The following is a 26,979-nucleotide window of genomic DNA, read 5'->3' as shown; positions in this document are numbered from 1 at the left end:
TTTTTCTATATAAACAATTCGTTTTCGTTAAGAAGTTACAAAAATCTAAAATCAGGTCAACATATGTAAAAAAGGGATAACAACATATGTAAAAAAGGGATAACAACACAAATTTTGAATGCGTTTTCAAGGTAGATATAGTTGGCGAATCTCTGATACGTCATCTGTGACGTCATGACATTGCTCAAATTAATATAGGTAGGTATACCAAGTCTATTCCGACTCTATTCCGGTTACTATGGACTCATAAGCCTATTATCGGCAATTAGTAAAATGACACCTAGAGAAATTAATTCACAGAAGATTGACAGATTTCGTAGAAGAAAATAAAATAATTCCAGATCACCGGTTTGGATTTCCCAATTAAAGCATTCAACGATCCACCAACTGGTAGGACTCTCCGAAAATATTAAGGAGCAAAATGATCTCTCTACGGGCACTGGTGCAATATTCTTGGACATTGGAAAGGCATTTGATAAAATGTGGCATCAAGGTGTGATATACAAATTAAAGTTGAGGAAATTCACAACCAATGCTATTTTTTTAAGCTATTAATAAAATTGTACCTAGTATAGAAAATTTAAAGTGAATATCGATAGAACCAGGTCGACGATTAGAGAAATTGAAGCTGGAGTTCCCCAAGGATCGGTGATAGGACCACTGTTGTTCAACTTATATATGGCAGGCATACCAAAAATGAATAGATGCAAGATAGCCCAGTTTGCAGATGACACCGCTATCTACAATCACAGTAGAACACGAAAAGCAATAACTAGTCAGTTACAGATAGACTTAGATAAACTGATGGAATACTTAAAAAAATGGAGATTCAAAGTGAATACGACGAAAACAGTTCAGCAATCTACTCTGGAGCAACAACAGTGAAGAAAGAGAATCCAGGAAACGTCAAAATATAAAATAAGAATGGAAAAAAAATATCTGGGGGTAACTCTAGATGGAAGAATGAGTTTTAGCAAACAGCCAGAAGAAAACACGAAAAGGGCAAGGCACTTGCACAGAAGACTCTACTCGCTACTCACACAGAAAGTTAACTTTCCCTATGAAACAAGCTGAAGATAATGAATACAGTGCTAAAACCAAGCATTACGTATGCAGGATTAACCTGGTGTAATACGAAAGACAATAAGAAAGATCAATTACGAAATACAGTAATCAGAACAGCGGTTGGCGCCCCATGGTATATGTATAAGCAACCTACAAATCAGACAAGAATTGAAAATTGAAACAGTTGAGGAAATAAAAACGAATAAATAAGACATAAGAGATGCTAAAAGAGCACGATAATAGTGAATTAAGGAAGATAATACAAATCCCAATAAGAAAGATATGACAAGAGGAAATACCTCTTTCGAAGAACCAAATAGAAATAAAGGGTGACATGAAGAAGGAAGAAAAATCGAATACGAAATTCACAAATTCAAAGAAGAGAATGTTGTGATTACCAATTCCAGATGTTATGATTTAATGGTGAAAATTGGAAAAAACCACAGTCTGGCAACGGTGCTACTAAACGTTTTATGGCGTCACTGCTAAGATGAATATACCATATAGGTACTATAGAACGATTGTAGACGTAGATCCAAGAATTTGTTGAAAAACCGTGAGAAACACGCCATATATACTCGCAGAAAATCTGTGTCGGTTCTTCACTAGTCGACTTCCGCCCACGCCGGCATTTCTAGAAGAATCTGACGGGCGCCAGTTCGCACAATCTTCACCATCGTCCTCGTAGAACCCGTTCGATCGAATCGATTGGACGCGGCCTTCGCTTCTCGCCGATTCGAATCCCATTGACGATCCGTCACGGCATCAACGTTGCGTCACACGCGTTTTTCTTTTGTCTCCGCGGATCGCGGACAGCCGTCTTGATTTATCAGAGCCGAAAAGGCTTCGTTCATTGTTTCGCCGAGGAGTGCGACGGAGGCGCTAGACACGTTTATGACGTTTGTGACAGTTAAGCGCGAAACGGGTATTATGAGTTGGTGCATTAAGCTTTCAGTTTGTGTGTAACTGAAAAAAATCAATGAGAGAGCAGACACGTACTCATACACACATTGGCGTAACTAGAGTTGAATCATGGGGGGGTTGAACACTGGGACATCTGGGTCAATCATTCCGAAATAAAATACTTATTTGATTCATTGCCATCGAATATTCTCATGTTAGGTACAAGATAATTCTTTTATATTGATTTATCCGATTTTTAACTCTAAAATTCATAAATCTCGTTTACTCAAGCTATAGGTATAAATGCAAATCCAGACATTTTGACGCCCCGGCAGAATAAAATTTCGCCGTCCTGATCATTGCCTAATTCACCTATTCGATTTCAATAAAATTGGCGTTTGGCAATTTCTTTATTTCATTACAAAGAGTGGCATTTTCACTAAAGAAAAATTTGTGTAACAAAAGGTATGTTTCGTTGCATTAAAGTCATTTAATAGCCGAATTGTAGGAGTTCCTACAATTTGGCACTCCGGAAAAATGACCGATATAACGGTTCTTTTGCCGGTTCTGGCGGCAGCCCTGAGGCAAATGTTTTTCGTACAAAATTTCAAGGGTAGGTGGATGGTTTTTTCATTCGATTTTGGGATTGAAAGTACCTAGATATCTACCTGATATTTCATAACATATTCATTTTTCTCGGCCGATTTCAAATATTCATCCTGTTGGATAATAAATAATCAAGGTAGGTAAGTAAGAGGCATTCACTTATCTCATTTCATCATGAATTGAGTTTTCATTTGATATGTAAATATCGTATTATCAATCGATTCATTCGCTTAGCTACTAAAATGTGAGAAATATATCCTGCATAAAATCTAAGGAGCGTCTTCGAAAATATTGAAAAATCACTCCCTTGAGTCTAAAAGACGCTCCTAACCTACAAATTTCAGGGTCGATACTTCGAAGTAAGCTTTTAAGAAAGTGTTACACGTATTTCGTAAATACAAACTAATTTCTGTTTCTCGACACCAATCTTTAAAAAGATTGTATCGAAGTATTCTCGATACAATCTTCAACAACAGTCATCAATATCCACAGTGTGGATTCCACACTCCAGTCGACCCTATCAGCTGTACCCATCGATAAACCCCACAACAGGCCGCGCAGGCGCCTATCCCTCTCGCGATTATAACTCACGACATTCCTCCGCTCTCAAGTTGCTCGGTTACCTTGCCATCGCGGCGAAATGAATGGGACGACCCGCCCCTACTTCCCCGTCGACCAATCGCGACAGTCCCCGACCCGGTAAGAGCTGGTGGGGATCGAACGTTCTCTATCAACTCGGCAACTACGTCCACGTTAGGATAGGGGCCTATCGGGATTATCTGTGTTCGATCTTCGACTTGAAAAGGGGAGGGAAGATCGCCGCCAGCACTTTTTGGGGTTTTAGGGGAAGAACTGGAGAGGAGGGAGAAGTTGACGGAAAGTTCGAGAATTGTTTGAACGGTTGCAAACGATTCGATCGATAAAACGCTGAAAGTTTTTGTTGATTTAGTCGTCTTCAGGGTTGAAGGACTTACCTTGGTGGTGTGGAGGTCCGGATGGTATCACTGCCGTCTTGTTACCGTTTAAATAATCGTCCTTACACAAAAACTTGCTGTCGTCGATAACGTAGAGTTCTTCGCCCGTAGAGGGCTGTTTCCGACACACCAGACACGTGAAACAGTTTATGTGAAACACTTTGTCTCTACCTTTTCGCACCAGGTCACTTGGCGAAATACCTTGCCCGCAACCTCCGCACTTGGTTCCGTACCGCCTGCAACAAAAAAAAGAAATTAAAATAATGAAATTACAAAATGAATAATAATTAACAAAAACAAGATAATATAATGGTGTCAAACGTAAACGTTTGAATGGAAAATTTTTCCAGAAAAAAACGGTTAGAAAAAACTGTCTAAAAGAATTATATTATTTTGGGTTATTTTTGGTAGAAACGAACCTCCTTAGTTCATAACAACTCGACAAGCGGAAGTAGGAGATACCTACCTACCACTTCAAATATTCCCAATTCAGAAAATAGATCTCGTATGTTAACATGAACAGAAAACTTGAAACTTTAGGTACCTAATTACTGTACCATATAATTCTAAAATTACATTTGGAAATTTGCAAAGTGAACATTTCAGATGAGGAATAAGAATTAGATACCTTATAAGGCAATTTTGAAGTTCATAAAAGGTAGGTATATTTTACAGAATTCACATTTATTTTCCCCTAAGTGGAATCGAATCGAAATCTGACTAAATCTGCACTAATTTGCCGCCAATTATGTTTCTTAACTTGTTTTTATTTCAATATCACACTTACGTTAACAATAACTATGATACCCACGAGCCATTAAAATCGAAACAAAACCAAGTAGGCAAATTTTAATTTTCCAGATCATATGAAACTCAAATGAAGCAATACGTGATTACGATTTCAATAAATTGTTTTCACCGCCAACATTTATTGTATACCTACCTAATACTTTATGAATTGAAATTAATACCTATCATATATTCTTAGGAAGCGGTATCATTTTGATCACTTGACTTAAATAACTTAAATAACAATTGACTTTCAAGTAGCATATAGTAACTTAATCAGAGGAAATTTAGATCGTTTGAAGAAACTGAAAAACCCAAAATTTAAAAACAAAGCTGAATAACTTGATCATTGAAGGACTATTTTTGTTTAATGTTATTTAATTCACATATATTTTCGCTGAAGACACTGTGAATTTTTCACACTTCTTAAGAAACTACTCATTGAAATTAAATATATGGTAAAGAACAAAAAAAAATAAGTTTCTTGTGTTCTTCTGCTATTAATAGTGGTGTAAGTATGTTATCAATATGTGGTCCATTAGAAAAAAAAATTGACTATCGCATCTCTGAAACAATGGGAAACAGAAAAAATCTGGCGACACCATTAGAATCAAAATATTGAATAATGGCTACAAACCAAATTTCGTGAAGTTATCTCGAAAAACAAATGAGTTATACAGAAAAAAAGAAAATCTCGATTTTCAGTTTTTTCGAGATATCTCGGGAACCATTGGAGATATTTTGGATCTGTTAAAACCAACATACTCATCCCTAAACAACGCCATTTTTTTATGATGTAAGCCACCCTGCATCTCTAACGGTTTTCGATATCCCTGTAGTGCCCCTCTAAATAGTTCTAACCCTGTATAATAAAAATACCGAAAACTTGCAATAGAACAAGCAAACTGCGACAATCACTCGCTCAACCGATCGCGAAATGGAAATCCAGAAATAGACAGTGGCGCACGCGCGCACGGTGTCGCGGGCACGGAAGCGCGTCGTTTTTTTTTTCGCACGTTCCACCGCCCACCTTTCAACCTGTCACGGAACGTTTGCTAGAGCGATTATTCTACTTTAAATCTCCTTTATTACCGGACCTAAAGTTAGTCGCCGCTAATTGGAAAATTACGTGACGCTACACGGCAGTTTGGCGTCTCGACGTCGACGCCGATGCGCTTTTGGCAGGTGCGCTAGTATTGCGTCGTCGTTGCACGATACGGATATTGCCGAGTTTTTCTAATAGGGTGAGATTTGGAACATTAAACGTTGCTGGCATATCGAGGATTGTATAATTTCAAGGTATCATCTTACGACTACTACGTTTTTCCAATAGGAATTTATAATGGTTATATTGGCAACACTGTGCATGTATTTTTGACATTTCTCATGTCATTTTTGTATGAAGTAGGTTATGTCATTACAAATATACACTAAAGATTTATGAAGTCAAGTAGCTTGATATTTCAACCAACTACTTGACTTGAAAATCAAGCCCGTGAAAGTTAATACTTGAACTTGACTTGATTTGAAATAAGTATTGCTTGACTTGATATCAACTTGATATTACTTGAGCTTGATATGCAAGAGTCGCACGTGCGAGCTCGCTTCCACAAAATAATCATCTTCAAAGGATAAATAGGTGAGTTTGACATCTATCTCCTAAGTTCATTCAAGAAATCTCCTGTAAATCAAGCAAATGAAATGGTTTGCCGTAATGAAGTAAACAAATTCCTGTCTGAACCACGTGCTGACAGTTCTGAAGATATTTTAGAATGGTGGAAGAGGCACGAAAACGTTTTTCCAAACTTGGCAAAATGGCCATAGATTTTTTTATCAACGCTAGACATGTACTTGACATCGAAAAACTACTACTAAACTTGAACTTGACTTGATTTCAAATCAAGTATCTTGAATATCAAGTTAATATCTAATATACACGCTTCAGCTATACGTTCAGATATTCAAATTGTGTTATCAAAATCAGTGATCATTTGTGAATCCTGAGAGAAATTCAAGGAGAAGTTATGGATGACATTATGCAGTTACTCACTATTTGACGTATAGTAGACATAGTAGGGTTCTGTCTGTCCTTGGTGTTGGTATTCTTGTATTATGTAAAGAAAACTCACTTTGAAATTTGTCTACGATACGACGAAAAGTACTTGATTAAGATTAACTGAATAATATCATCCATGAATTCTTCCTTAATTCTCAGTATTCACAAATGAGCACTAATTTTGATAAAACTACTTAACAATTTCTGAACATTGTTGAATGTTTCTTTCGATGATTGAATGAACGAACCTTCTGAACACAAATGAGATGAGAAAAGTCAAAAAATAATACGCCATTATAATTATTTTAAATTGTTTAATTTCTATTGGAAAACTCTTTGAATGATTGAAATATATAATGCTATTGGATCAAAATCCCCGAATGTAGAACATTTCAGGGAGCCGGATAACTATAGGAAAACCTTCAAACGAGTATGATGCTCTCATATTTGGATGAGTCGAGTCAAACGAAGTTGTAGGAAAATTACCATGGCATTTGAAAGCTGAGTGTACTTGATGGAAATATTATTCCTAAAGAGGAAGGTTGAAAACCTAAATGAGAAAGTGTATTATAGATACAGGGTAAGAGGTCATGATAAATATATCGTTATTATCATTTTTTATAAGCTCTTGATATTGAACACTATATGCCGCATATGTTTTGAACTTAGGGACATTTGTGTTCCAATCCACATAAGAAACTACGATGTTTTGCAGTTAAAAATACTTTATGCAGTATGGTATATTATAAGAGGCTGTTTAGGTATTTTCTGTTCCTTTTTATTTGGTATAACTTCACTTCTTGCCCAAATTATTCAAGATCGTTACTATATTGAATAGAACCATTATCATTAGGAAGTTATTCAATTTATTACTCCAGAACTGAGCCAATACACAATTCTAATTCATTATATGATGTATTTGTTGATCAAATTCTCATTATGGTTGAATCTTTCCATAACAGATTATCACATATTTATGAACAAAAATTAATTTATATATCCCATTATGTAATACACATCAATTTATGTTTGTGTCTTACAATAATCAAAATTTAAACTATTTCTGTCAGCCGATTAAATTTTAATGATAAAAATGCAGAGTTACAGTTTTCTTCCAACGTCCATCATTGATAACAACAATCCAAAACTCATCAACAATTAACATACCACCTCAGTGCGTACAAATTTCCGGATTAGATTTCGAACTGGCCAAGCCGTCCCTGTTCCTGTCTAAATACATACGCAGAACAATCTTTTTATAGTGGGGTCCGACCTAAACTGCCAACGATTACCATAAATAAATGAGAGTGCACTTTATCTACTTCATAACTGGCCAAATCAAGTGGTTGTTGCCTTCTGAGGGACTATGGAGAACGATGAATAGTAAAACAGGGGTGGACGATATCTCTTACGCCCCCGCGATCCCTTGTTTCCAGGGGTTTAATGGTTAGGGGAAGGGGGATCCGTGTCTGCGTAATTCAAGATAAATATTTATCTTCCTGAAGGAAGGCCGTATAGAACGGCAGTTCTGCTCTTATCTCGTCTATATTTGTGTCGTCTGCGAGAGTTTTGGTGATATTTCTTTGATGGGGAGAGTCTTTGGGATGAAGGGAGAATGTAAGAGAAAGAGAATCGACAAGTGATATTTTGAACGATAAAATAATTCTTTGAAGTTGTTCCTTGAACCATCTTCCCCTAGAAGTACCTACCCTCATTATTCTATCGGTAAATTCTGTCACACGCTTTCACTGTAGTAAGGTGTCTATGATAACAATCATTATGAAACAGTCAACTACTAAATCAATGTATATTTGTTTCTTTTTTTGTTCTTCTCAAGAATAATGATTTGGATTGACTTTTTTTTGTTGATTCATGAATTTTCCATACAAGACAATTTATTTGACTCGCCAATGAAGTTGCCTTCGGAAAAAATATGTGATTGATGTTTTGATTATGTTTGGATAGTGAAAATATTGAATTTGTGTGTAGATTCTAGTATGCAGTTTGTAATGCATTTTTTTGTTGTTGTTGTTGAATAAACATCTAATGTATGTAACGTACTGAATAAATCCATGACTGTTCTAATGGTCATTAGCATCAATTACCTCTATGCTGTGTTGGTAAAAGAGAGATCAATCTTTCCAGGTTATTTCATTGCGTATTTTTTATAGGATTTTGCCGAAAAAGCAAGCATGTAACAAAACCGTAAGGCAGTCCACAAGATGAGTTGTTCAATTCCAAATTTCCGAATGTCTATACATTATAACTAGGGATTCATCAAGCCAAGTAGTTACTTGAATTGAAAATCAAGCTCGTAAAAAATTACTTACTTGAGTATGGCTTGACTTGACTTTGGATATTTATTGCTTGACTGGATATCAAGCTACTTGATATCACTTGAGCTTGACATTCACGAGTCGCACGGCATATATTTCTGCAAACTCGTGCGCGCTTAGACTTAATAAGGGGATTCCTCGATCTCCGAGAGACTGAAGTATTTATGTGAATTTATTAGTAGTTTTCTCACATTTCTATGAAATCTATTGGTAGATTTTTGTAACTTTCGGAAATATCTTTCCAAACTTGGTCAAAGATTTTTTATCAATGCCAGCATCTTCAGCTCCTGTTGAAAGACAATTTTCCAAAGATGTTACTGAAACTCTCAATAGGTTAGATGCCTCATGTGTCTTAGATCCTGGATGGAAATTTAAGAAATCAAAGAAAGCCTGGAGGTTTCTCAATATTAAGAAAGTTAATTTTCTATTTTTTACTTTGTTTTGATTTATCTCGTGATTTATAGTGATTTAATTTATGTTTCTATTACAAAAAATTTGATATTTGCCCTTTTTTTACGATAAGTACAACTGTTTTTTGCAAGGCTCCTTTTCATTTCATCAATATTTTATTTATGTGACACTACACATTAAAACTGCTGAAAATCAAGTAGGTAGCTTGATAGGATTCAAGTACTTGATAAATAAATACTTGACTTGAGATTGAAAAACTACTACTTGACCTAAAATCAAGTCAAGCTTAAGCCAAGTAGCTCGAATATAAAGCCAAGGCGTGAATTCCTATTTATAACCCAATATATATTCAAATACTTCGCAACAGAAGAGCACTTTTCTTGAACTTTTGTACTGTTTTTCATTATGTGGAACTTTACAATCAGAAAAATTCCGAAATATTCAGAGTTTTATATTATATTTTACCCCCTCTTTGTAAAAATATCATCATTTGATATCCCCAATCAAGAAATATATTTTAAATCGAGTGCAGACTACCTCGGTAGCGCAGTGGATTAACAGTCGACTTGTGGTGCGGAAGGTACCGGGTTCTAATACTGGTTAGGTCATGGATGTTGTGTAGGTCTGGTGGAGGTTTATGAAATTGATAGAGTTATATAAATTTAGATGATGACTGGATAGTGATTCACTAAGGTCAAAAACTAAAATAAAAAAATAAGGGCAACAACCCATTAGGAACGATACGAAAAAAAGTTGAATATCTTATCTCTCGAACAGACAAGTCTAATTCCCTCCCCCTAGTCCTCTCCTGCCCCAAACTACGTCCTCCCTACTAGTTCACTTTCATTATTCTGTCTGGACCCATTATCAGCAGCTAACTGCTGCCCTTTGATAAGAATTAAGTTTGACGCGATGACTTTATTGCCTGAGATAACAGAGTCAACCCACTCCAGTTGAGATAAGGCACAGACGCAGCAATTTGTTAGGGACCAATCCGACTCATGAAAAATGATATCGCATATACGACGAGGGTGAATTTCGGAACGCACCCGCAGCGTTTCATCTCCACGCCTCTTGCTGTATCGTAATTTTATTCATAGACTCTTTTTCCCTTCTTGAATTTCTATGAACTCCGCGGAATTACATTACTCGAAGTCAATAACACTTGACTCAATAAGTTGCGGGCCTAATAGAAAAAAAACATTGTCTCTTATTCGTCAGCAAAGCCATCACCCTCAAGATATATGTATCTCCGACGCTCCTCTAACATTTCAATTACTTTTTTTGCAGAAAGATTCGTCTTTTTTCGAACCTTTTTTCTGACGAGGAGCATTGTCTAAGAGAAAGGATCTTTTTTTTTCTGAATTTCTGCACTTAATCGATTCAATAACATTATGCAATATTCACTATTGATAGTTTAGCTCTGTCAAGATAGTCAATGAACAATACCTACACCATGCAGAACTTTCACCGACTGCTTTTTACTTTGCTGACTCTATCTTTGACATAGGTACTCGTTTTTATCCATTTTTCAAACGAAAACAAATTAAGCGTTAGCTAACCTTCAATTCTTCGATCCAGATTTAATTCTGTCTTCCGAAAAGACAGTTTGACGTCTGTTTGAAACCTGGATGTTCAGTTCATCGAGCAAAACTCATTTACAATTTTACAATATTGTTATTAATGTAGATTATATTGAATTAAATATATTGTGGCGGCTTCTCATAAAGCTCCACATAGCAATAATAAACACAGCACTCGGTGGCCTAGAGGTTAAGAGTGTAGACTCACTCACCGAGATGCGACAAGGTGCCAGGTTCGAGTCCCGGCGGCTCCCGATAATAATAAATTCCCCAAGCGTCTGTGACACGGCACACACAAATATACCAAAGTCACACTGATGAGTCCGGTGTGTGTGCCAGGGACGAAACGCATAAGTAGGCATATGTGAAATCCTACAATATTTATTTGAGTGATTCTCAATCAAATATGCAAAATGAGTATTTGGAATCCGATATTTTTCCTAATTATCGAGTTTATAATAAGCAAAATATTTATTATTTTCTGTATCTACCTGCTGAAGGTTGGGAACTTTTGCTCTCCTAGTGTCATCGGTTGTTTCACATCGTTTGGCGCGCTTGAAGTTTGTTTTCTAAAATTTCTAATATACTTAGGTATTTATTTCAATAAATTTTGAGTTGAAATGAAACGTTGATTCACTATGGGACATAAGAAGTGCGATCTTTGTAGAGAAACTCGCGAATTCAGTGAAATATAGTATCACTGATATGTTTTCCTTTATCGCGCGCTTCATGTCAGATTTGATAGTTTATGTTGGGGACAAAATTTGCTTACTGAAAATGACATATGCTCCCTCTATTTATGTTTATTACTCTGAGGTCTGGAGCTATGCTAAAACAAATCTGTTGTTTGTCACATTTTTGAATCGCGGATTATTGAACGATTGCTTACATCAGGCTTTGTTTGAAGCGTCGACATTCCTAGAATCTCGTAATATTAGTCTTGCTTTCTTGTGTTTCCCATACCGTGCGCTGGATCGAATCGGAAACAAAGAAGTTGCCACATTTTCACTTCTACGCTCTTTAAGTTTTCACTGTCTCGAATTGATGCGTGTATAACCCACAAGTGATACCCGTGAAGATGTTTGGTACCTCGTAACTCCATGTAGCAACGGTCCAGTAGCGTAGAACAAGGGATTCACGGCTCAGCTTGATTTTCAAACTACTTGGCTTGAACTTGACTTGATTTCAAGTCAAGCTCAATCAAGTAGTAGTTTTTCAATTTCTAGTCAAGTCAAGTATTTATTTATCAAGTACTTGAATTATATCAAGCTACTTGATTTTTAGCAGTTTTATTGTGCAGTGTTACAACAATGAAAAAATGATGAAATGAGAAGGAACCTTGCAAAACACACTTTCATTTATCAAATTTATCGTATGAAAGAACCGAAAATATCAACTTTCTTGAAATAGAAACATAAATTAAATCACTATGAATCATAACAAAATAGAAAATAAATAAAAAATAAACTTTTCAATATGGAGAAAACTCCAATCTTCGTTTGATTTCACAATTTTCCATCCAGGATCTAAGACACATGAGGAATTTTATAGATTTGTCGCCTAACCTATTGCGGGTTTTTGTAGCTATAAGAGCAGCTCTGGAAAATTGTCTTTCAACAGGAGCTGGCGTTGATAAAAAAATCTTTGTTTGGCCAAGTTTGGAAAGATATTTCTCTAATTCTGTGGTTATTCCGTTCATTCTTCCACATCTTGTAGAACAAAATCGTGCGAGAATATATCAGAAACGCACAGTTTTCATGGTTATATTTTATTATTCTATGTTGGTTCCCGAACTTTCCGCTACGGCTTTATCTGTCAATTCATCAATTTGCCTTAAAGAAATCACTTCTGCCAACCAACATTTTTCAATGCAAAAATCACTAAATTATATTTATGGAAATATTTCATTAATTTCAATGAAAATGCAATGAATTAGAGAAAATAATGTATAATACTCGTACAGAAGGCTCATTCTACCACTCGTTCATTCCAAAACTCGCCACTTCGTGGCTCGTTTTTGAATTTTGAACTCGTGGAAGAATATCAATGCCTTCTGCACTTGTATTATAAATAACTATTCTGAAACTACCTAAATCTGCCAATAGATTTCATAGAAATGTGAGAGAACTAGTAATGAACTACACTGGCGAATGCTTCAGTCTCTCGGAGCTAGAAGAAACCCCTTATTGACTCTAAGCGGCAAGCGCGTACGAGATTGCATAAATATATGCCGTGCGACGCGTGCATATCAAGCTCAAGTAATATCAAGTAGCTTGATATCAAGTCAAGCTATAAATATCTAAAATCAAGTCAAATCAAGCTCAAGTATGTAATTTTTCACGAGATTGATTTGGTAGTTGATTAAAATGTCTAGCTACTTGGCTTAATGAATCCCTACGTAGAACGATGGGTACTTTTTCGAACTTGTATTTTTCTGGATGACCCTACCGATGACAGCCGATAAAAAAAAACATTCACTCAAATACAGAATCAAAAACTGCCGACGCATTCATAAAATTAATTCGTCTAATATAAAAGTCGGCGACAGGGATAATTCTACGCGTCTATATATCTGGGTTTAGTGGGGCAATTTGTGTCACATTAAGCCTGTTTTACGGCGGAAATTTCAACAAAATTGGAACTATCGGGCCCAGTGGAGGCACAGTTGCCGCACGACCACCCATACCGATCTACTAATACGTTTCTGACTGACTCGATCAGAATACGCCAATTTGTTTTATACGCACCAGTGGTTTTCAATGTTTTCCAAGACATAATTTCAACAGGCTTCAGGCCACAAATAACATGTCAGAGCAACTACATACATAGGCGTCCAACTTAGCTTCCGCCGTTCTTACCGAAAGCTTTTTTGTAAAAAACTTGTTATTCATTTATGATTAAAAGTATTGTCCCTCGCTGGTCACTACTTTTTCTCATCTTTCGGGCAGCACACGAATCCCGCGTTCAAAAAACTGGTCATTTTTTGAAGCGATCCACGATTCGATTCAATTGGTTACTTCTTCATAAGACCGGAAGTGCTGGTCAGCCAGGCCTTGTGCCATTGATCGAAACAAGTGATAGTCCGAGAGAGCAACGTCTGGAGAATACGGCGGGTGGGGTAGGACTTCCCATTTCAACGTTTCCAAGTATGTCTTGACAACTTTCGCAACATAGGGTCGAGCATGTGATTTTATCATGTCTCTCGTTGTATTACGGCCGTTTGTTTTTCAATGCTCGGCTCAAACACATTAATTGCGTTCGATAACGATCGCCTGTGATTGTTTCAGTCGGTTTTAACAACACATAATACACTATGCCGAGCTGGTTTCACCAAATACTGAGTAGACCTTGGAACCGTGAATATTCAGTTTGGCCGTCGATGTGAAAGCATGGCCGGGATATTCCCATAATCTTCTGCGTTTAGGATTTTGGCAATGAACCCATTTTTCGTCTCCAGTCCAAATGCGATGCAGAAATCCCTTCCGTCTTTGCCTTGCAAGCAGCTGTTCACAAGCAAACAAACTCCGTTCAACATCTCTCGGATACAACTCGTAAGGCACCCAATTTCCTTGTTTCTGAATCATTCCCATGACTATCAGGCGTTATGGAAATAGCTTGTTGCGTCACTCCTAATGATCTTGCCAATTCTTGTTGCGTTTGACACGAGTCTTGATCGAGTAATGCCTCCATTCTGCATGTTCGAAAAACTTCTCTCTTCTACCGCCATGCTGGTCTTCGACTTCAAAATCATCGATGAGCCTCAGCCACAGATTCCTTCATATTAAAGCAGAAAATCAAAACCTCCCGCAAATGACGAGAACTTAGCTCGTAAGCTGTCATATCTAATCGAGAATAACTTTATGATGCAGACACAAATCGAATAATATTTCGATGGCGTTATGTTTACAAAGACCTAAGCTTATTGGATTACATCAACGATCTATTTATTTCGACTATCACTTAACGCTACAGCCATCTATTGCAAAACAGCGGAAGAAAGGTTGTACATCTAATGATTTGCGAATTGTACAATACAAAAAGAATGCAAACTCTCTCACGAAACTACTTATTTTTTACGTTACACGAATAGAATGAAATCTTTTCTGCCTTAAATACCTCAAAGACGTCGGTAATAATGTTTTTCGGCAACCGTCCGGGAAGTGCTCACTTCCCGGACGCTTTTTCTCTGAAAAAGTAGCATTTCCCGGCCTAGTCCGGAAAGTACGTACTTCCCGGACTAGGCCGGAAAAGAATCATAGAATCCATAGCAACCGAGATAACGGCTGACAGTTCATATGAAATTAGTTGTCAAAAAATTTGCATGTTTTTTGATCGCAATCGCAATAAAATATGGAAAGCAGCAGCGATAGTGTTATTTTACATGGTTGCCGAAAAAATATTGTACGCAACACGCCCGAAAATGGTTTTTTTGGACTCACAGACTTCCAGGACTCGCTTACGCTCGTCCTGGAATTTTGTCTATTCGTCCAAAAAAACCCTATTTTCCGGACTTGTTACGTAAATTACTATTTTTTAGTTTGCTATTTCATAAGATTGTTCAACAGTAATGGAAGAATTATATCTAAAATTAGTAAACATTTTAACTATAAGAATTACTGATGGTCAATCATAAATGAACTCTTCTTCTAATCTTTTAGCTTCAGATGAAGATTTTTTTAAATTATGCCCAAGATTATAAGCAGAAAAAATACTCTATACCGCTCAAAAGACATAGATCTGCAGCTAAGGTACATGTATGTACTCATTAGTATATGTACATACAATCACAATCTTTAGAACGCTGGTGAGGAAAATGTAACTAAATCAAATTGAATGATGTCTAGCTCTACTTACCTAAAAAAATCACTCCGGCAAAACAGCTTGGACTCCCTAGAAAAACATTTGTCTGTGAGTGGTGCGTGACAGTCGAAACAGCGGACGCAGCTAGCATGCCACGGCCGCTCCAAGACGTTGAGGAGGAATTTGTCCAGGATAGGTTTGTCGCAACCGGCACAGGCTATCAACATCCCGGCCGCTGGTTCGCAACGACCTGGAAACAAAAAAAAAGTCTATAAGAAATGTAAGAATTCAGTTCAGATATCGACGAAAAATTTAACTATTGTTAGGACAATTTAGAATGAAAAATAATCCACTATCTTCCCATTCTCTACTTGCCCTGAGTGGCATATGTTGTATCAATATTAATATATCAAGGTATAGCAAATAATTCTTCAATTCCGGAAAAAGTACCTCCTTGAGCGGGACTCGAACCCACAACCTCCGAATTACTAGTCCAGTGCTCTACCAACTGAGCTACCGCTTCTTCCAGAATCAAAGGTTGAAAGTATTTTTTCCGGAATTGAAAAATTGTCTGCTATGCCATGATATATTATAATTAATTAATTATTTTAGACAAAAACAACCATTAATACATTAAAATTATGATTGTCATTAATCAAAATCTGCTGAAACAAAACTTGTGCCTGCATTCTAACGAAATTTTTTTTGAGGGAATAAAGAAGAAATTTGGCAAGTTTTTTAAATAATTTTGTCATACATAAATTGTGGACTTTGAAAATTGCAGGCGAATTTATATTAGAAATTTACTATGTTCTTCATATGTTTAAAACAACATATAAAGAACAAAGAATAAAGGACACTAAATGCTATGTTAACAAACAACTTTAAAGACACGTATAAAATTTTATATTGATGCTCCTCGAGGACGCCACTGCATCGTAAGGAAATTTAACACCCGGGTCAACCTTGATTGGAAGAAGAGGAATCCGTCAACATGAACGTCAGTTTTGTTTTGTTTATGTTTTGTTTGTCATTTTATATTTTTTGACTTTTCACAGTATGCCTCTTTAACCAGTGTATTTTTAATATTTATTTATTTATATTTCTAATTCACCTTGTGACTTATACTTATTTTATCAATGTTTTACCATATGACTATGGAACCTAAAAATCGTAAGTTTCAGTGAGCAATTAACCAAACTGTAGAATTATGTTATCCACCTTTTTTCACCTTTTCTTTAAGTTTTCGCTCAACTTCATATATTGTACCTAAGAGTATATTTTTTTTCAGAATCTTCAGAATGGCGAATATGCCAAAACATGTAACCGGATGATTTAATATACAAGGTTCCAACAACAGAAGTGTTTTCTAGACTTTTTCCTTCAATTTTATACTTAACATTTCATAATGGGATATTATGAGATTATACTAATTCTTATTCAATATCTAATACAGCACAGTTTAGCCCTTTCCATACATATCATATCCTTTTCTGGAGAAAATAATCCAAAATTCAAATCAAACTTGGTTAACGCAGAAAAAATTGACGAAAAATGAAGTGAGGTGAGAAATTTTTTGAAAACACAATTCAAATACCTCTGAAACTGTTGATTTTCAGCTATCAATGAATATGGTTCAATCGACAGCAAATAAAACGTATAATTTGGAAACACGTTGCTGATCAAATTTTGTTATTTTGCTTTTATCGAAAAAAAAAACGATATAACTGATTACGGCATCAAAATATGTATTATTCTCTTCACACTCTACTCAACACAATCACATCAGGTTTGTAACACGACTCACGAGTTCACCACACATTCCAACACATGAGGCACAACTCATGGAAGCGTAAAAAACCTTATTGGCAAATCTAATCCAATCATGTAACCACATTACATTGATCTGTGAAATCGAAGACAATCGTTCTGATTCAATTACAAGAGAGCACAATAAGATGTGTAATATCGCGCCACAGTATCCGAAGGGTATATGAACCAGAAAAATGTCAGCTATATCTATACATGATGTGGTGTGCCGATCGAAGAACCAGAACAATAGTGGCGCTAACAATGTTTTATTCAAATTAGGGTTTAAGAAAGAAGTCACTATGTTATGCATTCAGGTTATTAGGCGTACGTAACCATGTATTGTTCTTATCGTTGAACAAGAAAAAAGCGGGAAAGGGTAGAATTGTATTGGAATCTGCATATGGGTGCGTTTTTGAGACTCACAAAAAGTATCGACTATCTATGGTATCTGGCCTGATTTGCTTATAGGAACCGAAGAATCTAGGCCGCTTTGAAAGATCTCAATGATATTTCACATGAAAGTAGGGGAAAAGTACAGAACCTTGATGAAGTCCCTATTGATCTAAACCAGAAAACTGAACACATTTAAAATGGAAAAAGCTCTGACATGGAATCTAGAGCTTTTGAGCGCTAGTACATTCATGAGCCAATTTCAGCCGTGCAGTTCAGAGAACTCTATATATCCAAGTGTGCAATTGGCACAAGGACGAGTGCCAAAAAGCTTCCTGATTTTGCATAAAACTTGAAATTTTATAGTTACCTACATGCAAAATCTCAACTCAGAAGGATGTACAGCCGCTGAAAGATTTTTTCGATAGGTACTCTGATATAGTTTCGATCTTTCTGAAGATGCTATTAACTGTAAGTTTTGCAAGAAGCTTTAAACTGTTGTTCTCTCGGTTGTTCTTAATATAAACGCAAAATCTCATCCTGATTGAGGGGTTCTTTTGCAAAATTCTTCTCGAATTTTCTATAGTCCTGATGCTGAGATCAGTTGGAAATTTTTCACGAGGCGTGGAATTCATATTTTTCCATAGCAACACCCAAAATCTGAACTCAGTTCTGAGATCACGGAAATATTGGGTAAATTTTTCGATATTTTTCTAAATTTTTCTCTGGTTCTGGTTAGGCAATCAACTTGAAATTTCGAATGGAGCTTGAAATTGTTATTTTTCATCTGAATGCAAATTTTCATCTCGATCGAATCTCCAGTTCTGAAATAAGCTAGTGAACAAAATTTCGAACCTTTCGCAATATAGGGCCTAGCGATCGTACTGCCCACCACTTTGCGAATAGAAAGTCGAATTGACATTTTTCGCCATTCGACCCATATTAATATTTAATGAATTTAATTGATCGAAATTAACTTACACTTAATTTTCACAAATTTAAATTTTACGACAATTGTTTCGCCAAAACTGTGGCTTACCAGGCAAATTTTACATTTCAATTCAAATGCAACTAGGAGCAATATAAACTAAGTAAATCGCATGATTTGCGCATAAGGCTACTGTTATAGGTCAAACGGTCATAAATCCTATCCCTCCTTCATCCTTAACATACTGCCAGGATCGTACTCACAACTCAATGAGGATATCAATTTTTAATTGGTGATTTGTATATCCAATTCACAGAAGAGTAAGAAAGAAAATCTATAACTTTACTTGTTGAGATACTTTTTATGTGGGGATGTTTTGAATATAATATTTGTAGATTAATATGGGGTAAAACTGTACGATTACTTGCTCCGTCCATAGAGTAATAAACATACATAGAGTATGCGCAATTTTTACATGTCCCCAACATGGTTAGATTACGTTGTCGGATTGCGATATATTTTTCAATCCACAATTTTACTATATTGTTATGAATGTTATATTGAATGAAATATATTTATTTGAGTGATTCCCGATTAAATATGCAAATTTGAATTTGAATTGTCGAATTTATAATAAGCAGAATATTTATTATTTTCTGTATCAACAGCTGAAATCCAAGGTTTGGCAACTTTTGTTCTTCTAGTGTCATCGGTCGTTTCACGTCGTTTGGCGCGCTTGAATTTTGTTTTCTGAATTTCTGATATATTTAGGTATTCATCTCAATATATTTTGAGTTGATATGAAACGTTGCTTCACTTTGGGACATAAAAAGTGCGTTCTCTTTGGAGAAACTCGCGAATTGAGTGAAATATCGTATCACTGATGTTTTCATTTCCGCGCGTTTCATGCCAAATTTGATAGTTCATGTTGGGGACAAAATTTGCTCACTGAAAATGACATATGCTCCCTCTATCTATGTTTATTACTCTGAGGACCCGTCTCATATTTTAACAGACTATAGCTCTACCGTTCAGGAATTATTATGTTTACCTTATCATTGATAATGTGCTTTTTGTTCGAGACCATTCCCGGCTCAATTTTCTAAATTTACCAACATTGTGACGAGCGCTCAAAAACATTCTCTCCGCTTGTTTCAGCGAACCGTCCATAGATAAACGAATAACGCTCTATGATTTACGCCCATAGAACACTTTATCTCCTTTACGTCCGACTGTTTTCGAAACGTTTGATTTATCCCGGGACTCGTTCTCGATCGTCCGAGTGTAAATAACTAGATTTTTAGCGATCGCGGCCGCCGCTTGTGCGCCCACGTACCTTTTGTATTGCCTTTTATGCGATTTGGCGAAATTATAGGTTGCCGCATCGTTCGGCAATCGGCATTTCATAGATCGAGTAGCGCGTCGTCGGTGGCGCAGCTTTTTCTATGGTCGCTTCGTATAAACGTTTTTAACGTCATGGAAACGGCGCAGAAGTGATGGGATCAGAGTAATTTTTTTCGAAAGTCGGAACGCTCGGCCACCTGTGTTTATATTGCAGGATGATGAGATGCCGAAGGTTGTGAAAGGATCGAACTGTTGCTAATTGAGATTTGAGATTTTTAGGGGTCTCTGAATATGGAGGGATAGAGAAAGTTTGGTTTTGCTCGTTCCGAATTTTGACTCACTCAAATAAATAATGAATGATGTTTCATCTCGAAAATTCCTCTTCAAACTGAAAGTCAAGATCTTAGGGTCAGTTTCATAATCGAAAGTAAAGTCTCCTTTAGAAAATAATTGTGTTCCAAGAACCAATTTCAAGGTTTGAGGAAACTTTGAAGCTTCATCATAAAGGTAAGAGTCAATTTTTTATGAGGAAGCTTCATCCCAAAAAATAGGAGGACACTTCTTTAACCATGAAATTGGTAATTTTGTGTGGACCTCGAAAATTTTGAGAATATCAATATGAATTTGACGAAATTATAAGGACTTTTTATGAAATTATTTTAGGATGGCATTTCTCTCGATGGTGCTACCAAATGTTTGACATCTTTCGCGTTACCCATCCCCAATTTTGCGTTCTAGCCAATCAATTTTCTTTCGTTGATGAGGTTAATAGGACGCTCTGTATAATCTGATACTTGATTTTTCAGTGGTGAATTATGAAGTCTATACCTTCAAATTCATCTCTCGATCTGACATAATTGTCCATTTTGGCCAAGTTTAGAAAGATATTTCTGAAACTACCAAAATCTAACAATAGATTTCATAGAAATGTGAGGAGACTACTAATAAAGTCACACTAAGCGAGTACGAGATTGCAGAAATATATGCCGTGCGACGCGTGCATATCAAGTCAAGCAATAAATACATATCTAAGATCATGTATGTAATTTTCACGAGCTTGATTTTCAAGTCAAGTAGTTGGTTAAAATGTCATGTCAAGCTACTTGGCTTGATGTATCCCAAGTTAGCACTGCAACGCAGACTCAACGCTTTGCAAGCGCGGAACGCTTTGCAAGCGCGGATCATGTGAACACTAGGCTAAAATTCAACGCGCGTTGAGCGCTTGTTTTGTGAACCTGCTCTAAGACGAATCTTCAAGCTATGAAATGAATGCAACGAATCACTGCCACATTGTAAGTGTAGCTTATTTCCATCGACAGTAAAAACATTTACTTTCCTAAAACTTCCAGATTATTATCTTCCTCATTTCTCAAATTTCAAAAACGGGACAACCGAATTCGCAACCACCGAATCGTGCTAAGGATACCTTACGTCCTTTGCTCGGCCTACTCGACCGTGTGAAACGACTACATGTCACCGTCGGCGACAAAAACCGAAAACGTTAGAAGACAGCGGCGGCAACGAGCCCGAAACTGCAGAAAAAGGTCGATCCGCGACCGCAGGCGGGTTCAAGCGCCGTGGCGATTTTTTACACGGCGGTTTTGTCGGCACGATTTGGTTTTGGTACACGGTCGGTTTGACGGACACGGTCACGGATGGATCCTTTGTCATGGTAAATTTGTTGCGACGGCGACCGGATCAAGGTTCTAATCGTGAATTTCGTAACGAATCACTAGATACTAAAGGCTAAAACGCATTTGTGTGTTACCATGCAACGCAACGCAATGCACCAACATGTATCTTGCCGTTACTTTGTATGAAATTTTCATCGTATGATGTTTATAATAATATAATCAGTTTGAACCCTTATCATACTCCGCCTATGGGTTTCATAGATTTTTCTAGAAACTGTAGGGCCATGTGCAACCAATCTCACTTTAAACCACTTGACACTCTGCGAGTCTATGCAGGAACGCAAGTTAATTCAGTCTAATATACAGTCCACTAGCATAAGCATAAAAAACCATCAGAAGTGAATATATTATTCGTTAACAAATAGCGTTTTTATTGTAACATAAAGTTGAGGAAATACCCAAAATATGAAATTCCAAGAGTACTCAAGAATCAAATTCTGGCGTTGCAGCCCAAAAACGGATCGTTTTGTTAGTAATAATTTCTACCGACGCCACTGGTCATTTGGCTGCTGGAAAATATAAGGCTACTGAAAAGTGGCTGCCAAGCACACGCCGGTGTACTTACTCTGTATGAAATTTTCATTGTATGCAACTTTTCGACAACTTTTGTAATAACTCTTTATAAATTACCCTGTATATTTCAAAAACTGATCATAGCAAAGCCAATAATGTTTGACATTATAATAGTATACTCGAACTAAGAGTAATGACACAAAATGGAAAATTCCACGGACGACTTTTTCAATTATGAAGTAAATAATCGATATATTATTGCTATACATCCGATACTCCCTCGTATGTTCTGATAACGAGGAAATAGAATTTGCCCAATACCTATACCTATACCCGGCAATATCTAAATGGAAAATTGTTATGAGATAACAGAATTGAAAGAATAGTCTGTCTTTCTGGTACTACAGATAGAAACCTTAGAATAGGTATTTGTTCAATCAATATTTACCAACTGCATTTTTGCTAAAATAGAACAAAAATATTACCATTTTGCAAAATCCACTTTTTGCAATTAAACAAATTGTTATTTAGCGCATTTTCCTTCTAGATTGAAATTGATATAGATATAAATTGAGGGTATAAAATTTTCTACGTCAATTTTAATATTTATACTTAATTAGTTTGGTTGTATTGAAAAAATAGTTTATTACTTTATCCTATCTCACAAAATGACTTTCTATTCTATTCGAAAAATCTAAAAATAAATAAAAAGTAGGTACTCAATAGTAGGTATTTGTTCTGCATCAAATAAGTACGGTATAGTCATTTAAAATTTCTTATTTTCTAAACCCATTAGAATAAAAAAGTGTGTGATGGAAAATATAGTGTTATTATCATAATTAAACTCATATGTTATCAATTTAATGATTGGATAATGTTGTATAGTATTAAAATTTTCATTTTTTGATATTAAACCTATGGAATTGGATCCGATTTTCAAGCTAGTTCTTTGGAAATATTTATAGATTTCAGACGAATATTCAATTATGAAATTATTCGATAATGAAGACGAGGAAGAAGATTTTCAGGATGAAATTCAAATAGGTATTTGTACAGTTTCAGAAAACCTCAGGTGATGAATGTATAATTTATAGATGAGTAATAATCAAGTAGGTACGTATCTAATAATAATAATTCCAAAATTGAAAAACATGATATTTCGTGTTCGAAATTAAATATCTTTCAAAATTTCATGATTCCTTTTGAATGCACATATAAAAACAAATAAACTTCTTCGGTGCCTGCTTCCAATTTGATTCAATATTTTTCCTCAAAAAAAATCCAATTCAAACTATTGATTTTCAGGAAAACAAAAGAAACAAGGTATTGGGAGGGGCTTCAAGTGATAATACCAAAAATAAATGAAGAAATAAAAGAATACCTTCTGTTTCGTTAGCATTGATATATTTCTTAAAAATCGTGTTCTGATAATCGTAACCTAGATGCTTCGATTCAATAAATAAATGATAGAATTGAAATGATCTTTCATTCGATTATAATTACCTATAACATTCGCTCCCGAAGTACCAGATCCCAATGAAGTAACCGTTCGAAAAATAATTAGGTACTAAGTGAATTTAGCAGATTATATTTAATTAACATGATTATGTACAATCGGATATTATTGATTGAAAATTAATTGTAAGTAATTAATAGGTATGTATTTCAATTGAACAACAATAGAAAGAAATCTAAATATTGTCCACAGGGTTAAGCATTAGAAAATACACAACAGACTAATGAAGAGTAAAAATAATAATCTACTTGAGTTAAAAAGATGTTAAAAAGATTTTAAAAATTGACTCTCAAATTTGAACATGAAGATTAATGAGATTTTCGATTAAATAAAATTATGAAATACAGCCATTTTATATGGAACACGAATCAGAGAAAAGACGTCACTTTTGGGCGCAATCCATAGACATACGGAGTATAATTCATTTCTATATGATATAAAAATAACACCACCTTGTGTATAGTTTGGAAGTTTTGTTGTGATTATCTAATGTTGGCGTTTCGATTGATATGTGTATTATTTAATTGTTGTTCGACGTTCTCCCAGGGTTGAGTGACAATATTCAGTAAGTATATTTCGTTGTCTTTCATCGTTCAAAATAGACACAAACTACACAATGAAAGTTTTGCTTAAGCGTTACGTCATAAGCGGGCACCGTGACGCGTTTTTGCCCTAAATCTAATAATAATAATAACGGAATACGTCTACTAGGACGTATTCCTAAAATTTTGAGGATTACGTCCACGAGGACGTATTCCAACAACAGAAGGGTAGGTGATTTAAAATCACGAGTAGAGGATTTTAAATTTAGTCGTTTAGCCTATTGTGGCAGTACTGAAAAGAACAAGTAATCAAAATCTGAAGAATACGTCCACGAGAACGTATTCCTACATCAGAATATTAGGTGATTTAAAATCACGAGTAGAGGATTTTAAATTAAGTCGTTTAGCCTATTGCGTCAGTATTGAAAAGAACAAGTAATCAAAATCTGAGGAATACGTACACGAGGCCGTATTCCTACATCAGAAGAGTAGGTGATTTAAAATCACGAGTAGAAGATTTTAAATTTAGTCGTTTAGCCTATTGTGGCAGTACTGAAAAGAACAAGTAATCAAAATCTGAGGAATACGTCCACGAGAACGTATTCCTACATCAGAATATAAGGTGATTTAAAATCACGAGTAGAGGATTTTAAATTTAGTCGTTTAGCCTATTGCGTCAGTATTGAAAAGAACAAGTAATCAAAATCTGAGGAATACGTCCACGAGGACGTATTCCTACATCAGAAGAGTAGGTGATTTAAAATCACGAATTGAGGATTTTAAATTTATTCGTTTAGCCTATTGTGGCAGTACTGAAAAGAACAAGTAATCAAAATCTGAGGAATACGTCCACGAGAACGTATTCCTACATCAGAATATAAGGTGATTTAAAATCACGAGTAGAGGATTTTAAATTTAGTCGTTTAGCCTATTGTGGCAGTACTGAAAAGAACAAGTAATCAAAATCTGAGGAATACGTCCACGAGAACGTATTCCTACATCAGAATATTATGTGATTTAAAATCATGAATAGGGGATTTTAAATTTAGTCGTTTAGCCTATTGCCTCAGTATTGAAAATAACAAGTAATCAAAATCTCATTGCATCGCGTCAGCGGGTAGCTATTTTTCCCGATTTTTTTTTATTGGGGTTATAGCGACTGCCCAGAGTCAGTTTCCCGTGTCCCAGTGCACGAACACTTCAACAGTGCGTGTTCCAGAAGTCAATAATGGCTAGCCGTCGTGGGTGTTCCAATTACCGATAGGTTTAAGGTTTTGAAATTGTAACATAAACATTAAATCGGCAGGTAAACGTTTACGATTTTCCGACACGCCTTGCGCAACGCTGAAGGACGATAACGTTAATGGCGCAAAGAGTTGCCCCCCATCTGCATAGATCGAAACAATGAGCGTTTCCCGGATAGGATCGGAGTTGAGACTTAAGTTTCTCGTGAGAAAGAATAATAACTTTCCAGATGAAACACCTAAGAACTTTCCGATCGCTTCGGTTGAGTTTGTTAATAGTCAAAATCCGTCCAATGTTTCCGAAGTTAAATATTTTTGAGGCGTCTGATTTTTTGTGCCCAATATCAAAAAAATATTGAACGAATTGAAATGAACCTCATTGTGAAGTTGTTGGATAATGACACGAATGTTTATGCAATTTTTTTTCATGAAAGAGACCAATCTGATCATAGAACGAAGGCTCAAAATGTATCTGCCAAGCAATTGTCCACAATTATTCTTTATTCAAAATAAACTGATTCTCAATCGGTTGGTAATAGTATTAAACTTTTATTGATCCCCAATATGAGACAAGTCACAAGTCGGTAAAAAATACTTCATTAGGTATAACAATAGCAAGAAAGAGAAAATAATATACTACTCCTAATTGAGAGAATGGTACAATTGCAACAACTGCCAATTGTTTAGATCTGCAGTATCGAGAATAGGCATAGCTTTGATGATAGCCAAACTTCGGAACGAAGACGGCACTTGAAGAAGAAGAATTCATATGATCGTACCTATGTATAAAATTTACTTAGCATGAGTTTGAAATTCGAGGAATTGAAAACTCTTGATAGATCAAACAACAAACTGGTCACAAAAAGTCCATTATCCAACTTTCAATAAATACACGGTAAAAATTAAAAAGCTGCAGTTTCAGTTGGATACCATGGTCTGAAGCCATGCTGAGAACTTACAATTATGTTAAATTTGTTTAAGATTGATTGTTACGTAGATATCATGTTCTTCGGATTCATACCGTTTGATATTTTTGCTCTGATAGCACATCATAAGTTATCAATGGAAATTTTGTTATATTATTTCTAATAATTGGAATCTTTCCGGAAAATTTGTACACATTTCTATATTTTTTTCTGGAAAATTATAGTCATTTATCTACATGAAATTTTATATTTAAAACGGGTGCTATATCGTTTTAATCTTTTTTACAAATTTTAAAAGGGATCATTGAATTTCAAAAACTGAAGTTATTTTCCTCCGTTTTGAATAAAAAACTCTCGAGCCAATATTTATCAATTATTATCAATCCTAGTTCCATATATGAAACTAGGATAGTATATACATAGGTACCTATACCTAGTTTGCCGAATATTTAAATTTAAGTGATTCTTTGTCTTTCAGCTCTCAAAAACTTACTTAATATCAAGGCTAGTAATATGATCAAGGCGGTATAACATAAAAACCATAATT

At 35.7% G+C, this 26,979-nt stretch overlaps 1 protein-coding gene across 5 annotated transcripts in view; it reads right to left on the bottom strand.

Moving 5' to 3' along the window:
• Window positions 1-26,979, bottom strand: part of LOC123676546 (LIM/homeobox protein Lhx1) — a 94,254-nt gene that overhangs the window by 50,576 nt on the left and 16,699 nt on the right. For 4 of the 5 annotated variants that reach the window (XM_045612497.1, XM_045612498.1, XM_045612496.1 and 1 more), the window contains 2 exons: window positions 15,578-15,773; window positions 3,549-3,784 (listed from right to left, as the gene is read on the bottom strand). In XM_045612497.1, coding sequence (XP_045468453.1) covers window positions 3,549-3,784; window positions 15,578-15,773 — 432 coding nt within the window. Of the gene's footprint in view, window positions 1-3,548; window positions 3,785-15,577; window positions 15,774-17,120; window positions 17,241-26,979 lie in introns of those variants that run through there. The other variant, XM_045612500.1, reaches the window with a different exon arrangement.

The sequence above is a fragment of the Harmonia axyridis genome, chromosome 3, assembly GCF_914767665.1.
Source record: "Harmonia axyridis chromosome 3, icHarAxyr1.1, whole genome shotgun sequence".
Taxonomy (NCBI): domain Eukaryota; kingdom Metazoa; phylum Arthropoda; class Insecta; order Coleoptera; family Coccinellidae; genus Harmonia; species Harmonia axyridis.
This window is presented reverse-complemented; position numbering and strand designations above follow the sequence as displayed.